General features: G+C 45.9%; 1 protein-coding gene across 4 annotated transcripts in view; it reads left to right on the forward strand.

Annotated features, from left to right (window-relative positions):
- LOC119437137 (target of rapamycin complex 2 subunit MAPKAP1) overlaps positions 1-16,498 on the forward strand; it is a 121,273-nt gene that overhangs the window by 81,274 nt on the left and 23,501 nt on the right. For all 4 annotated transcript variants that reach the window (XM_037704204.2, XM_037704201.2, XM_037704200.2 and 1 more), the window contains exons 9-10: positions 8,565-8,674; positions 15,774-15,881. In XM_037704204.2, coding sequence (XP_037560132.1) covers positions 8,565-8,674; positions 15,774-15,881 — 218 coding nt within the window. The remainder of the gene's footprint in view (positions 1-8,564; positions 8,675-15,773; positions 15,882-16,498) is intronic.

Raw genomic sequence — 16,498 nt, forward strand, 5'->3', positions numbered from 1 at the left:
TTTATAACGTAAGTCACCGGAGTCGCGAATATCCGCACTATAAGCGGTACCGCACTATAACCAAAATGATTTATTGCCATAGCAATTATATGGACACTCCAGGCGCATTTCTAGCTGCCGTAGCTGTTGCCGTGAGGTTCTGTATAAAGTCCAAGGGCGATAAAATCGTCGCCGCCCGCCGTATGCTGTATGTGCAAGTAAAAGCATGCGAGCGTGAGCCAGTGATTGCGTCTCAATCTCGCGCACACAAGGGTGGAAAAGCGGGAAGGAAGCGCACTGTCTTCCGTCGCGCGCATGGCTCGAGAGGAGGGGGAAGGGGGGAGTGCATTTACTCTGAGCGTGCACGCCTGCCCACAGGGGCTGCTGTATCTTGAAAGCCATCTGCGACGGGGGCACAGTCTGCCGTGCACTGTGTTTTCGCGGCTTAGTTCACTTTGATGCCAGCAGCAGCGTGGAGGTCAATTCGCTCACTGCTGCTGCCGCGCTTCCTCACCATAGGCTTCTGACAGCAAGTTTCCGCGGTCATCGAGTGAGATGTGTTCATGTTTGCTTGTGTGTGCATGACACCATGCTTGTTAATGTGCAGAGAGCTGCGGCGACGGACGTGCTTTCGAGCGCTGCTGCCATTATGTCATTCTGCCCGCACCTCGCAAGGAATGCTGGGATGCGTGGCCGGCCGGGCGAAAAATATGAATGGAGCTATTCACACGCCAGCAGCGTTAGAACACGCCCGATGGCGCGAGACATGCCGGTTGTTCGCCACCGTGACGTCAGGGAGCTCGACATGCGCACTCGCGTTACATTGGAGTATATCTGCGGCTTGAGGGGAGCGTTCGCCATCTCATTTGACTGCCAAACTTCCAGGCAGCCACACTCTAACAGGTATTTCGTCTCCCGCAACTGCACTATAACCGATACGTGTATACATGGAGTGCTAGGGGAAAATTTAGGGGAGTCTGAAAAGACCGTACTGTATCCGGTCCTGCACTATAAGCGGTTACGTTATAAGTGGTCTGTACTGTACAAGTTAGACAAGAAAGCAACACACATGGGCGCTTTACTTTGAAAAACAACTGCATTTATTTTCACAAGTGCACAATACAATTATACAGTAAAGCCTCAGTTATGCGTTGCTGTTTGTTATGTTTCCTCGGCTCTTATGCTCAGAAATGCCCGTCCCGTTTATTTCCCAATGGGGACTAAACCTGACCTGATTTTAGCTTAACTCTTCCCCTACCATGCAGAGAATAGGTGTTTCTTGTAGGTTATGCCAGATTTTTTTTTTTTTTTTTTTGTTCTGAAGGAACTACTGCACTCAATATTTTATGTAATACATAAACAAAACGCAGAATGAATGCACTTTTCATGCATTAAAGTTTTATTAACGAGATGTACGTCGTAAAAAAACATTAATTACCACAATCAAGATTGTGGGATAAAAGTGAACAAAGTTTTTAAGGGGGGACACGGGTTGTGGCGACCGAAAATCGCGAAAAAACTCGATTTTTTTTAATTGCATTGTTGGAATGTACAGCTATTATTGCACCTATATTGTTAATTTCATACCGATAATGTCAATATTTTAGCCGCAATGATGCCTTACACGACATGTACTAGCTGAATTTCAGGCTAAACTGACGCTGAAACGGCACATTTTCCGAAACGCGCGCCTGCTCTTCCACGTGTGCTAGCGCGGACATCTTGGTCTCATTTGAAAGAGCCGCTTTTTGCCTTCAAATTCCCGCCAGAACGGGCCCCATTCAGCTATTGGCCACTTTAAAACTGCGCGCCAAAAAAAGGTACTAAAACGCTCTCCTATTCGGCACTTGGCGCACGTGACTTGAGCTTGCCTCCCAATTGGCGGAACGGCATGGTCATCGTCTGCTGCGCGCTTGGAGACGCGCATTGAGACGCGCCATCTTGCCCCAGTGTCAGCGAGAAAGCGTGCCGCGTTGTCGAAAACGGTGCGCAAATTTCGCACGCGGCACAAGTTTGGTGCTAAAAAAGTGCGACGGACGCTCATCGAAAACTGCAAAGTGCGCTGCTCGACGCCGCAAAACGACCAGGACGCCACAACCTCAGCGTTTGATGCCCAAATCGTCGATGCAGCAACGGTAGGCCTAACGGCCGCAGCGGCTGCTGCGATTCAGAGTCCGTCTGCCGCCAAGCCTTCGACCTTCACTCGCGGCAAGATACGATCTACCGGCAACCCTCCGAGCTGAAGGAGGAAGCGGCGAAAGCCAAAGCGAATCTATCGGCGTTATCTTCCGCTCCAGCGACGGAGAAGAAACGCGAGTTCGTGGGTGACAGTACCGACGATGCACTTCGCCCGGCTGATGGGACTACGTTTACGATTGTGGATTTGAGTGCAGTGAACACTTTATTAACGTTTGCGACGTGCAAAAACTGCAGTGGTGCTTTCGAAATCGTCCGAGACGAGCGGGAATACGAAGTCGCTGTGAAGCTGCGTTTTATGTGAGCAAACTGTGGAGAGACTCGGTGTGGAGCTCACCGCGCGTTGATAGTGCCGAGCGAATGAACCCCTTTGCTGTGAACGTTTTGGCTACGCGTGCCATGCAGGCAACGGGCAACCGACAGACCGCGTTCAATGACATTTTCTCGTTGATGGACATCAGCCGTCGGGCTCTTCACACGAAACCGTGGCAGAGCTACGTGAAGGCGAAGCTGACACCCGCGGCCGATCGCGCGGCACGTAATCTGACGAGCGACTGCGCGCGGTCGATTCGCGAACTTTACGCCGAACTGAACGTGGGCAAAGCAACAGAAAACTTGCACCAGTCCCCGAAAAAGCGGCACACAGGGGCTGGAAGTCAGCAGGACTACATGTCTGGTGCCTACTGAGCTGTTCCAGCTGTAAATTTGCAAATAAAAAGGTTTTGCATGTTTTCTCACTTTTCTCAAAACTTGTTTTTGGGTGACTTCACCAGATTGTCGGAGTGATATCTCATGATCTAAAACAGCTAGAGCAATAATTCTTTCCTTAGCAGAAAGCCTAATCTGCATATTACAAAGTGCTGAGAGCAGAATTTCAAATTTCTGCACATGTATATTTTTATTTTATTAATTTTCTTTTGTTGTGGTAGCCATAGGACAAGGAAATAAATTTGATCACCTTCAGAGTGGCTAATTATTATTTAATTTGAAAACTTTTTTGCAGCATTGCATTTATTGCATATTATAGTATCTAGCTATGAAATAATATTCACTTTCTACTGAGCAGTTTTTTTTTTTCATTGTCTCCGGAAACAATAGAGCGACAGATTTGTGTATCTTCTGAACAAATGGACCTACAAGAAAAATTATTGCATATTTGAAATCAGCACGAAAAACTAAGCAAGCCTGATTATTTTCATCAGAATTGGCCATAAGATGCAGGACATAATCTCCACAACCCATGTCCCCCCTTAAGACACGCTTGTATCTACTAAGAAAAAAAATGTAATGAAAATTATAAGATGCACAAAATGTATTGCCGTCTAATAGGTGCTATCTCCGAAAGAAATCAAAATTTTTCATTGAACAGGTATTCCGCTACAAAACTTTTAACTGCAAGCACTACAGTTGGGCATGCTTGGCTGCAGCTGTCGATGTTCCGCGCTGGTTTGCATCGTCGTCGCTTTCAGACTCAAAGTCCGTCGAAAAGTCAGCATCCTCGTGACTCGCTGCTGCTCGATGCATCGATAAGATCAGCTGCAGGGGCAGCGGAATCACGAGATCTGCTATCTCCGGCCATTTTTTCATTCTCTTTTGATGATCACGAAAGTTCGGAGCACATTTAAAAATCGCCACCAAGCGGGAATAAAGCGAACCACTTAGAAAACTAAAATATAGTTCTCCTCCTTCACGTTCGATAGCACAGTGTGTCTGTGAGCGGCACGGAAGGTCTCGAAAGCGGTGTTTCAAACCATTGATTGCGGGCTAATGATGCCCCGTGGGTGCAGTACGAAGAGTTAATAGCTATGGAATTGCGCTGCTGAGCTCGAGGTCATGGGTTTCGATCCCGGCTGCAGTGGCCACCTTTCATCCTGGGCGAAATACAAGAACGCTCGTGTACTTCGAATTGGGTGCATGTTAAAGAACCCCAGGTGGTGAGGTGCTGAAAAATTAATGCAGAGTCCCCTACTATGGCGTACCTCATAATCGTATCATGGTTTTGGCACGTAAAACCCTAGAATTTTATTTAATTTATATTTTTAGCATCATGAAAAATCTATTCAAATCACAGCAGCTATTCAAAGCAGCTATTGAAGCACAGTTTGTGTACAGTCAAACCTCAATTTAACAATGTCATTTTTTGCAGTGAGAACTTTCGTTAAACTACGAATTTTGTTCAATGAAGGTTGCCATGTTTCAGTAGTAAAATCTACTTCAAAGGTTCCTAGAACAGTCCTAGAGCCAAATTCACAAAACGTTTTGTTCGTAAGTGTGGCTTTCCATTCACCGTCCACTTTCACTAATTGTATGTCCGGCATCCCAATTGGCTGGCAATCTGGTCTTATGAACAGTTTTAGCATAAGTACTTTTTGTGACTATGATCCCAGATGAATACCACTTTGTCAGTAAGGATTATGAACAGAATGCTGCAAGAAACTTGACAAACAATTGCAAGGTCAAAAGCACTGGCACGTGAGGTAGAGATCATATCAAGAGCAAAGTTTCTGCGAAGATGGCAGCTACTATGAGTGGCCGCCATCATGTTGCACAATGTGCGCTCACGAAACCATCAATATCACAACCCACCAATGCTAGACTGCCATTTATATATACAGGGTGTCCCACGTAACTTTAGCAAACTTTAAAAATATGCAAATGCCACCTAGCTCAACAGAACCAAGGTAATGCTGTTTGTGGTTGCTTAGAGATACTCAGATAATTTTTTGCATTCTGCCTAATTAGATAATTAGTCGTAAATAATTAATCAACTTCTCAATTATTATATGAAAAGTGTCAATGAGAAAATTGTAGAGCACTGTGAAAAACTCCCGATACAGTTTTCTGTTGCTCAATGCGTGCAACATAAAAGTGTTTTTCCGAGCGTGACAGATGCCCGTGAATACACGCAAAGTGCCTCAAGCGGCCAGTCGCGCGGCAATTTTGCGGGCATTCACGGACTTCTTTCACGCTCGGAAAACACTTTTATGTTGCACGCATTGAGCAACAGAAAGCTGTATCGGGAGTTTTTCGTAGTGCTCTACAATTTTCTCATTGACACTTTTCATCTAATTATAATAATCGAGAAGTTGATTAATTAATTATGCCTAATTGTCTAATTAGGCGGAATGCAAAAAATAATCTGAGTATCTCCAAGTGATGGCACACAGCATTACCTTGGTTCTGTCCAGCTACGTGACATTTGCATATTTTTAAAGTTTGGCTAAAGTTACGTGGGACACCCTGTATGTATATATATATATATATACAGGGTGTTTCAGCGAACACTTTCAAAATTTATTTAAGGTTGCCTGTGGCAGATAGCCCAATTCTAGTTAATGAGCTGGTCTACTCGAAGAGGCGGACATTACTTGCACAAGAAATTGAAATGCATAATCGAATCGTAACAATAATTCACTAATTAAGTTTTTAACTAATTACCTGATGACCCATATCGCAATTTACAAATTGTAGCCGGGGAGTTCGCAAGGCGGATCCACTTGGAATGAATTCTCAGGATGAGACCAGTTTTGAGATATTAAGTCCCGAACTTTGCGGAGAAATGCATTGGCGTTCCAGTTAATTTTGGGCTTGAATGCATAAAGCGATGTTTTGTTAAGATACTAACTGGAACGCCAATGTATTTCTCTGCAAAGTTCGATAATTCTCGCACACTCGCACACTAAAGCTTAGTGTGCGAGTGTCGCAAGCAGCCTTGCGCAGTCTCTTTTATAGAAGTGACATCTCTATATCTCCTGTCTCTTACAGACTGGTGATTTCGTGTACGCTGTCATGCTCAGCGCACTTTGAGTTTTCTATTAGACACCTCGAAGGGGGGGAAATCTGCCTGTAAGGCTTAAGAAATGCATGACCGATGGTGGGATTGAACCTCTGTCTTCCAGCACAGCAGCCCAGTGCACTAGCCATCAGACCGTGATCACACACATGCTTCTGTCGGGCCAAAGTCGCTCTTTGAAATGTCTGGCGCTTGCATCACGTGCCAGTTTCATTGTTCCCTTGTGACAGCTAGCTCTTTGAGACGCCATTTTAAACTGCACTGCCTTTGGGATCGACCCACGTTTTTTAGACCAGACAATGATACCTCTAAAGTCGGTGAAGTCTTCCTATAGTACTATCGCATTTAAAGGTGTAGTGAATTGTGGGGCCAAAATCACTGTAATGTCATCTGTGTATTTGTTTACGATGACACGGCACGACGGCATTGAGGCAATGCGTGTTCCTGTCATCAGCGACGCTTTCATTAGTTTACTTATGGTTGGCATTTTCCTGTTCCAGCTGACCACTGGTGCGTTTAGGAGTACATGGAACCTCGTTCATACGTTTTGGAAATAAACCCAAGGAAAAACTTTCTAACCGGGAAAACGTACGACCCAAAGTCAAGTCACTAATAAAATGTTGCAGTTTCATCTGAAAAGCAAGGAATTGATGATTGCGATAGCAAATTATTATTAGACAGCTATGCAGAGTAAGGTTAGTAGATTTATTAGCTGTATAAACTGCTGTAAACATTCGCTTACTTACTAAATTAACAAGCAAGGTGTCACATGTGCACAGGCACACATGAAAACACCTCACTCAATCACAGTGGACACTCGCTGTCAGAACGCTGGTGTGATAAAGAGCAGCAGCAGTGGTGAGCGAATTTCCCATAGTGCTGCCTCTCAGTTCAACACAAACCAGGCACGGGAGAACACAGCACACACGAAGCCATCGGCTATGTCGGGTCGGCTAGCCTTTGAACCCATCGCAGAATGCCTCCAAGATAGGGCGCAAGCTGCTGCTGCTCTCAGCCGCGGCAGCCAGAGTAAAAGAGATGCGCACTAACTTGCCACCTTCCCCCTTCTCCTAGTGCGCACACATCTCCCTGCTCCCCCCTTTGCACGCATGAGAAGACCACGCACCCTCCCCACCTTCCTCCCCTGCACCTGCGAGAAGATGCTGCTGCACCAAGCCACCATCCTTCTCGGCTCACCCTCACATGCTTTCCCTCGCACCTACAGCATTGCTCAGCCGCGATCTTATCGCACTTGGACTTTATACAGAACCTCACGGCGGCAGTGACGCCGGCAGCAGAAATTCACCTGGCGTATCCATATAATTGCTATCACGATAAAATTCGGCAGACTCAACTGTAGTTGACATTTGCATAATGCAATGTGTTGTGCGAATCGTTGCAACACAAAACATCGACACGCGCTGAGCTGGTGCATCCCGAGGAGCCCGAGACGCGCATTGTTGTTTTTGTAGCTTTGGCAAGCTTATGTTTGTGATCCTCGAATTTGGCCCGAGTCGGCAGCTTCTTCAGGCAGGTCATTTTGGCAGTAAGATTTGACATCCCCTCTTGGTGAGAATCGTTGCAGCACGAGACAAACGCTGACGCGCCTCGAGCTGTTGCGGTTCGAGCAACCCGAGATGCGCTTTATCGTTTTCCTATTGCGTATTGTTTTAAAACGGGAGACCAAAACAATATCAAGCTGGTGGTTGGCACGGGATTTTGATGCCACCAGAATGAAACATGGAGCTCACTTTGCGCTGCCTGCAGCAGGGAACGACAGCACATTTGGGTTAACGTTGAAGATTCTTATCGAAATAGCGTTGGTGGCGATAGCTGTGAATGCAACGTGCGACGACCCACGAGATTTGCTAGTATTGGCAAAGGAATTTGAGTGTGTGCCGGCATTTTCACATGACACGGGTGGGCGAGTGCTGCTTCACGGGCATCTATTGCTCTCCATTGCGTGTGCCCCGAGCCTTTTCGTGTTCACATGGGACCTAGTGGCCAGAAAACATATCATATGATCTCAGTTTAGCGATGTACTGCACATTGGTACCGAAAAATTTTGTTTTTCAGAGACGTATTAACTGGTGTAATAGAAGCATAACTGTATTGGGTCATTTTTTTTTGTGTGTGTTCTCAATCACAGAACATGGCTGAAATCGTACGAAACAGGATCCTATCAACGAGGTTCTGCTGTATATCTGCAAGACCATGAGCATGTTCCATCCTCTGTTTTATAGTCAGCGCATTTCACTGCTTCCTGGTAACATTTGCATGCAACAGGATGTGGGAAAATGATTAACTATCTTTTTATGCGTAAGATTACTACAAGAGCTCTAGGTACATGCAAAGAAAGTGCATAGAATTCAAGACTGTGGAACAAAACTGCATTGCTAAATCGCAGGGGAAATGATGCAGATGAAACCGAGATTAGGGAATGGAAAACAGTTTGTTGCATTGACATTTGTTGATTTCAGTAAATCGTCAATGTTTATTATATTAACGTTCAACTGCAAAACCCTTACATTTCCTTATTTTTTCTGTGGATCACATACATGTAAATACAGCTTCTTGACTCTTGGTTTCCTTGCAGCCACACCAAGGATGGCTTCACAAAAGTTCAGATCCCCAGCCTGGATGCCACTTTGCGGGAAGTTCTTGACCAAATGCTCAAGAAACGCAAGGGCCTGTTACGTTCCTTGGGTAAGTGTTGGGCAATTTCATCTATCTTCAACCTTTGCCAAATGTAGGAAGAGGTCACCATGAATGCAAAAGGTCACTAGGAAACAATGAAGAAATTTCACATATTGCTTGACACGTAGGCGTGTGCAAATTTCAAATTTTTAGTTCAAAGCGAATTTGAGGCAAATAGTAATTAGTGTCATTCGAAGTGAATAGTTCGAATAGGTGAGTGGTTTGCATAACACCAGAAGTTAACAAATCTAAAAAGAAAACGAGGGGAGGCCCTTTAAAGATGGAAAATTTCACTTTGGAATCATTTTATCCTCAAAGTGCTATATCTAGATATGTTCATGAGATAACTCAAGTTGTTTATAATTTTAATGGGAAGCATTCTTCTCAGAGTCCAGCCACTTTTTGGTGGGCGAGCCTATCTTGTCGTTTTCGTAGGCCAATTCCGGTGGTAGTGTAGTCCAAAATTATGTGCCACAGGGGTAACTGGGTATGTTCACTGGGTATGTGCCACTAGGTTTCAGTTTGTTTTCAATCTTATATCTTGCCGTTACAAACATTCTGCTTTTCTTATTTTAGATGCAGTCACCGACCAATTATTCGAACTTGCTTGATTATTCGGACAGTTCCGCATCACCGTCACTAGCCCACTTAAGGTATAAGGACAACCAAAATTTCAGACACCTTGCAGCGCGCTATGCAATAAACCAACCGTCAGACCAACTTGGGTCATTGAGTATATAGCAATGTGTACATATGCGCCACTCTCCAACGAACCTCTTTCATGCCAACATGGGTCACTGTAGATTCGGGACTGAGTAGGCACTGCGGTTCGAAGAAACTCATTGACGCCAGCTTGGAGCGCTTGGTATGTGCCACTCGGTCTTTGCTGGTCTTCAGTGACCCTCTTTGATGCCAACTTGGGTCACTGGGTATGTGCCAGTGAGCGTATGCCACTCTTTAATGGATGTCTTTGACGCCAACTGCTACTAGCTCTTCAGTGAACCTCTCGCCAAGTTGGGTCACTGAGTATGTGCCACTGAGTGTGCGGTAAGCGAGGGAACAATTCTCAGCATTCGCAGGCACCGGTGCGCCACGCTTCTCGTCTCGGAGGCCACGTGTGGGCTTCTCTGCAGTGCGACTAGATGGCGCAGCGGTGTCCAGAAAGGAGCACGAGCTAGGTTTTGCCGCATGACACATTTCTCAGCGTTCGCACATACCGGCGTGTTATTCATTTTGGAGGGTACGCAGATGCTTCACAGTGGTGGCACTAGATGACGCCAAGTGTTCTTAGGGAAGCGAGATAGAGGAATCCCGCTGCTGTACACACCTCACACGTAGCTCGTTTCAATGATGGCAATATGTTGTGTTGTAAATTGATGCAATGCTAAACACACTACCATCAACAGTCATCGTGAGATGGTTTCTGCCACAGTTCTTTTTTTTTTTTTTTTCATTTTATTACAGCCATCTCGCTGGTGCCTCCTCGAAACCTAAACAAGGAAACCTAGTTGATCTAGTATACATTGATAATTCGGTGCATTCATTGACTGTACTTTTGTCTATCTGTAGCAACAGCATGGCAATTGTTGAGATACGAGCTGCAATGTTGTAGTGATCTTTACCGCTCGATTCTATGCCACTCGATCTTATCATCCACCGTCCATGGCCGGCTGATCGCATTGATAAGGCATGCGGAGCGTCGCTCTGACCACTTACAGAGTGCGAAAAGTGTGAAAAGGAGTAGCATAAAAGGCATTGCTAGGAAATCGTGGCCATGGAGTGTCTAGGCCAAAGGCAAGTGTATGTGCATGCAGCAAAGCGTTGATAAACTTGGGCTGTATTCTTGGATGATCATTTTTTATTTTCGTGAAATTTCACATGACTAGCACCTAACGCATCAACAAGCGGCAGTGTTTCCACACTATAGCGTGCTTGGCACTGTGCCAGGAATGGTGTTGCTTGTAGATGCCAATGCAGCTTGCGCTGGTCACGCAAAGTATCCCGTGCTTGGCACTGGGCTTCTTCGATTGTGCAGTCCTGGACTACCTGTAAACTTTCTGTGGCTTCCGGTCCAACTAGCTCTGACAGAAAGGCATGTCACAGTCACGTGACCCAGCCGTCTGAGGTTTCAGCTGAAAACACCATGATTGGAAGTCATTCTCCTGACTGCCATCATTGGCTTGTAGCTAGCCCACCACTGCTAGTGGTGGGCTAGCTACAAACGGATTTATTACCGGGGTCTCATAGATGCGGCAATCTCCGAGGCCACATTGCAGGCGCAGCCGCAAAGCTTGCATAGTGGAATATCATAGCCTTAGTGCATAGTACGTGTTCACAAAGTGCAGTTATAGCGCAATTTACATCACACTCTCTCTCTTCATGTCAGTCACTTAACCACTGTTAGCTTGCGTATTGCGTGCGAAATTTGAGGAAAATTTGTACACGAACGCAAACAAAATCACGATCATAACGCATCACCGTTCACGCTAAAAAGTGCACACGGATATTACAACCACACGTTATGAAAGCAACGCAATAGACTAAAAAAGTGCAATTACATTGCACATGGTCCTCGAAACTCGTGAAACCACTCTGCAAAATGGTCAGTCGCGTCACTACATGTATGCTTGGTATGTCGCTGTGCTTGTCTCTTCAAAAAACACATGGACTAAAGCGGCAGAAATTCCACAGCATAGGTCGGCAGTGTGGGAGAACACTCACTCACACTCACTCACCATAATTTTTTCCAGGCCCCGCACTCACTCACGTCACACTCACCTCCACTCACACTCACAGCACTCACTCGCACTCGCACTCATCTCCACTCACAGGCACTCACAGGCACTCACTCGCACTCACCTGCACTCACACTCACTGGTACTCACTCGCACTCGCACTCACCTGCACTCACACTCACTGGCACTCACTCGCACTTGCACTCACCTGCACTCACGCTCACTGGCACTCACTCACACTCGCACTCACCTGCACTCACAATCACTGGTACTCACTCGCACTCACCTGCACTCACACTCACTGGCATTCACTCGCACTCACCTGCACTCACATTCACTGGCACTCACTCGCACTCACCTGCACTCACACTCACTGGCACTCACTTGCACTCACACTCACTGGTACTCGCTCGCACTCGCATTCACTTACACTCACATTCACTGGCACTCACTCGCACTCACCTGCACTCACACTCACTCGCACTCACTTACACTCACATTCACTGGCACTCACTCGCACTCACCTCCACTCACACTCACTGGCACTCACTCGCACTCACCCCTTTGAAATGAGTGCGAGTGTGAGTGAGTGCTCTCATGAGTCACTGTGCCGATCTATACCGCTCACAATTTGTGTATATTAATAACGAAGCTTCCAATTTAGCACCTGTTCCATCGGGAGTGCACCAAGGCAGTGTTTTGGACCCAGCTTTATTTTAATATATATAAAAGATTTGCCTTCCCGAAGACATGGTAACATCCGTCTATTTGCTGACTATTGTATTTCGTACCGCGAAATTAATCACAGTGATAATCACCATATACGAAATTCTGCCTTTTCTTGGTGTCAGGAGTGGCAGATGACTCTAAATGCCGAAAAATCTGTAATGCTAACAGTAAGAAAGAAACATATATCTGAGTTCACTTACATTATTAATGACACACCTCTCACTTGTGCATTTCAGCGTAAATATTTAGGTGTCACTTTAACATACGCTCTCCAATGGGAAAGCCATGTTAACAAAATAACCTCAAACGGAAATCAATGTACATGCTGAGCACTAAACCGACTCTTCTTTCTGAGAAGACACCTTCGTCTTGCGGCCCCAGATAAAATTTGCTGGCCTACAAAATGCTTGTTCGAACAGTGCTGAAGCACGCCAATATTGTTTGGTTTCCGTACACAATATAACTCATTGCAAGAATGGAAGGGGTGCAGAGGAAGGCAATAAGGTTATGTTTTAATAAATACAAATTAACAGATTCATTGACTAAATTATTAAAGAGAGCTGGTTTATTAACACTGCAAAGTAGAGCAAAACTAGCACGACTAAAGTTTTCATTTCAATTTATTCATCGTGACATAAACATTGATGTCAGCCTCAAACTCTCTCTGTCATTGACATTAGATGTGTGCATGCTTGCCGCCCATGCTCGCTAAGCTCCCCTTCGGTCGGATTAAGCCAAGAGAGCGGGAAACAGAGGGAGAGATTGACTGTTTGTATACTTAGTCAACCACTTAACGCCGAAACAAACACAAAAGGGAGAACAAAGTCGTATCTATCATTGCATCTTTGCTTTTTCTCCGTGTATGCGAGCGTGCGTGTCTGTTACTCTGTGCTAACTTGGCTAGTCCCTCTTCCGCTCTGCCTGTTTATTAAAGGAGCCTGTACGTGTACGTTTAAGAGGGAAGCAGGAAGAAAATGAGCCATTCCACCCTCTGAAGGTGGATGACCAGCGAAGCTGTAGCAAATCACACGGTATTAAATGTCTTCACTCAGTGGAAGTCATGGCAAAATTTGCCACTCATGATTTGGATATGTCTGCCATCAGCGCTCCAGCCCATACATATTCCCTGGTGTATTAAAGAAAATGTCACAGTTTCGCCCGAAATGCGAAGCTTCGATTGCGATAGCAAATTAGTAGAGCTATACGAAGCAAGGATAGTAGTTTAATGGGCCGTATAAACTTGTACACATTCGCCTACTAACTAAATAGACAAGCACGGTGTCATGGGCGAACAGGTAAACATGAACGCATCTCGCTCGATGACCGCGGAAACTCGCTGTCAGAAGGCTGGAGTAAGGAGGCGCAGCTATAGCCGCGAGCGAATTGACCTTCGCGCCGCCTTTCGCTTCAAAGCGAACTAAACGTCGAAAACACGGCGCATACGAAGTAACCGGCTCTAGTTGAACATTGTTCATGTCGCAAATCGCTTTGAAGAGGAGGCGCGCGCGCGCCCTTTTTCCACGTCGCAGATCGCTTTCGAGATACGACACCCACTCGGCCGCTGCCGGAGCAAGACGACCCCCCCCCCCCCCCCCCCGATGCCTGACGCGCGACAGAAGCAGCGCGCTTCCGCCCCGCCTTTTCCCTCGCGCGCGCGCGATTGAGCAGCAAGTGTCGGCTGACCCTCGCAAGCTTGCACTCGCACACGCAGCGTACCGCCGGCACGCTGCGACGATTTTACCGTGTTTGGACTTTATACGGAACCTCACAACGGCGTCCACGACCACGGCAGAAGTTCTCTTGGAGTGTCCACATAATTGCTATCGCAATATAATATATCCACTCATCTCATTATACATTGTCTCACTCATGCCTGATCCTTGGATTATTACTACCTTAGTGAGTGGTTTCTGTCTTGGCGTGCACAATCTGGTAGTGCGATAAGTCATCACCGCTAGTGAGCTTGTACACACAACGTGCCTCCATTTTTCTGCGAGCAAGATGAACCGATATCACCTCTGCTTATCGTTCAAGCACTTACCACGTTCCCACTCACTTCCACTCACAACTACTCACTCATGTTCGCACTCACCTGCATTCACTCTCACGTTCACACTCACCTCTACACACCCAGAAGCACTCACCCCGTTCACACTCACACCACTCAGTCACGTTCACACTCAGCTCCACTCAGCACTCAGTCACGTTCACACTCATCTCCACTCACACTCACAAGCACTCACCACATTGACACTCACACTCATTGGCTCTCACCTCCACTCACACTCACTGGCACTCACCTCCACTCACTCACACTCACCTCCACTCACACTCACCGGCACTGACTCGCACTCACTCACTCTCACTCGCACTCACTTTCACTCACACTCACTCGCACTCACTCTCACTGGCACTCATGCGCACTCACACTCACTTCCACTCACAGTCACTGGCACTCACTCGCACTCACTTCCAGTCGCACTCACTCGCACTTGTACTCACCTCCACTCACACTCACAGGCACTCACTTGCACTCGCACTCACCTGCACTTACACTCAGTGGCACTCACTCGCACTCGCACTCATGCCTTTGAAATGAGTGTGAGTGAGTGCACTCATGAGTGAGTGCGTTGACCTATGTTCCACAGGTCATGAAAAGCTTGCATGATGACAAAGAAAGCAACGATGTAACAGATGTGATAGCTGAGTGCATAATATTTGCCTTCTAGAATGTGCATAGTATGCGGAAGCACGCGGCATCTTTCACAACATCATGGCAGCAGATGCCACGTGCATCTTTCTCAGACGATCATCGTCTGCTAGCTGCTTGCGCTGGTCTGAGCAAAACTCTGCTGACAGCTCCTAGAGCCCCTGAACAGTCCACAACTTCCGGTCCGTGAAAAACGAATGTGATTCTGGCAGCTCTCGGACTGGTGGGCGAAGCTTCCGAAGCTGGCTGAGCAAATCTAATGTGGGACAGCAGTCTCAAGCAGTCCGGGACTGTCTGGGATGGACAATCGAAGAGGCCCACTGTACTAAAAATGCCGTCGCTCGCAGACACCGATGCGTCTTGCGCTAATCACGCGAATGATAGCGTGCTTGACACTGTGCCAAGAATGCCATCCTGTGCCAAGAATGCCACAGGAAATTTGAGAAATAGCCCTTACAGAGGTACCACCCTTACACTAGAATATGGGATAATTTTGTAAATAAATATTAGTAACTCGTATACTAAGTACGTTCTGAATAAGTATAGTACATAACAAAGTATCACAGTTCATTCCTTGCATGAAAATATACATTCAGACATTAAGTAATGCCCAACATGAACTGTGCAGCAGGCACTGTAAAAGCTCACTCTAAGCAGTTAACAAGGGTAAATAACTGTGTGCTCTAGTTATTAGTAGTAATCACTGCTTATTACACTAAACTGTGATGCTTAGTCTTTTGTTACACCCTCTCTGGGCTGCTAAACCGCATTACTCTTCAGGTGTGATTGTACACACGTAATCAAACTTTAACAAAGGTAAAAAGTATTCATTTTTATAACAATGCTACCTGATGTATAAAAGGTTGCTTTTGTGTGCCAGAAACAATGCAACACATGCTTTATTCTAAAAACTGGTTGCCCTACAAATGTGTAGGGCCTGAGTTCCATGTCGAAGACTACCGGGAAGTGGGCATCCCTATTGACTTGGACACCACCATCCGGACGAGTGGCACCCTTGAGTTCACCCTAGTGTCAGAGGACGGTGAGTGCTGCCTGTGTGACCTATCGATGCGATTGGTTGGCAATAAAAAAAAAAAAGAAATTTTGCGGAAGAAACGAAATGTTTTTCTTTTTTTTTTCCCCTCTTGGGCACCCGAAAAATTGGCCAAAATTTGCAGCCCCCACAATAACAATGTAAAATTTAAAACCTTTTTTTGCAAAAAGGGGACTGATAGGTTAAACTGAAACCATGCAGATCATCTGCACAGTTTGTTTTACGTGTTTTATTTGCTTATGTGTTAGTGTTTTTGTTTTAGGTGTTTGTGTTGCGAAACACTTACACTGGATTTGTAGAAAATTTATGTTTTAATGTCACATTGACTGCAGCAAATATCTCTAGTCTTGTATTTCTAGCCACGCAAGCAAAATGTACTGACTGTATGTTCATATTATTCCCCTGTATAGATCAGAATATTCTACTCTTGAACATTGGTTTAGAGCAAGTGCACTATCCTGCTGTGATAGCTTGGTGGCTATGGCGTTGTGCTGCTGAGCTCAAGGTCTCAGGTTTGATTCCAGCCACGTCGGCTTTATATCGATGGGGGTGAAATGCAAAAACATTTGTGTACTTGGATTTGGGTGCATGTTAAAGAACCATAG

This window comes from Dermacentor silvarum, chromosome 1 (genome assembly GCF_013339745.2).
Source record: "Dermacentor silvarum isolate Dsil-2018 chromosome 1, BIME_Dsil_1.4, whole genome shotgun sequence".
In the NCBI taxonomy this organism is placed as follows: domain Eukaryota; kingdom Metazoa; phylum Arthropoda; class Arachnida; order Ixodida; family Ixodidae; genus Dermacentor; species Dermacentor silvarum.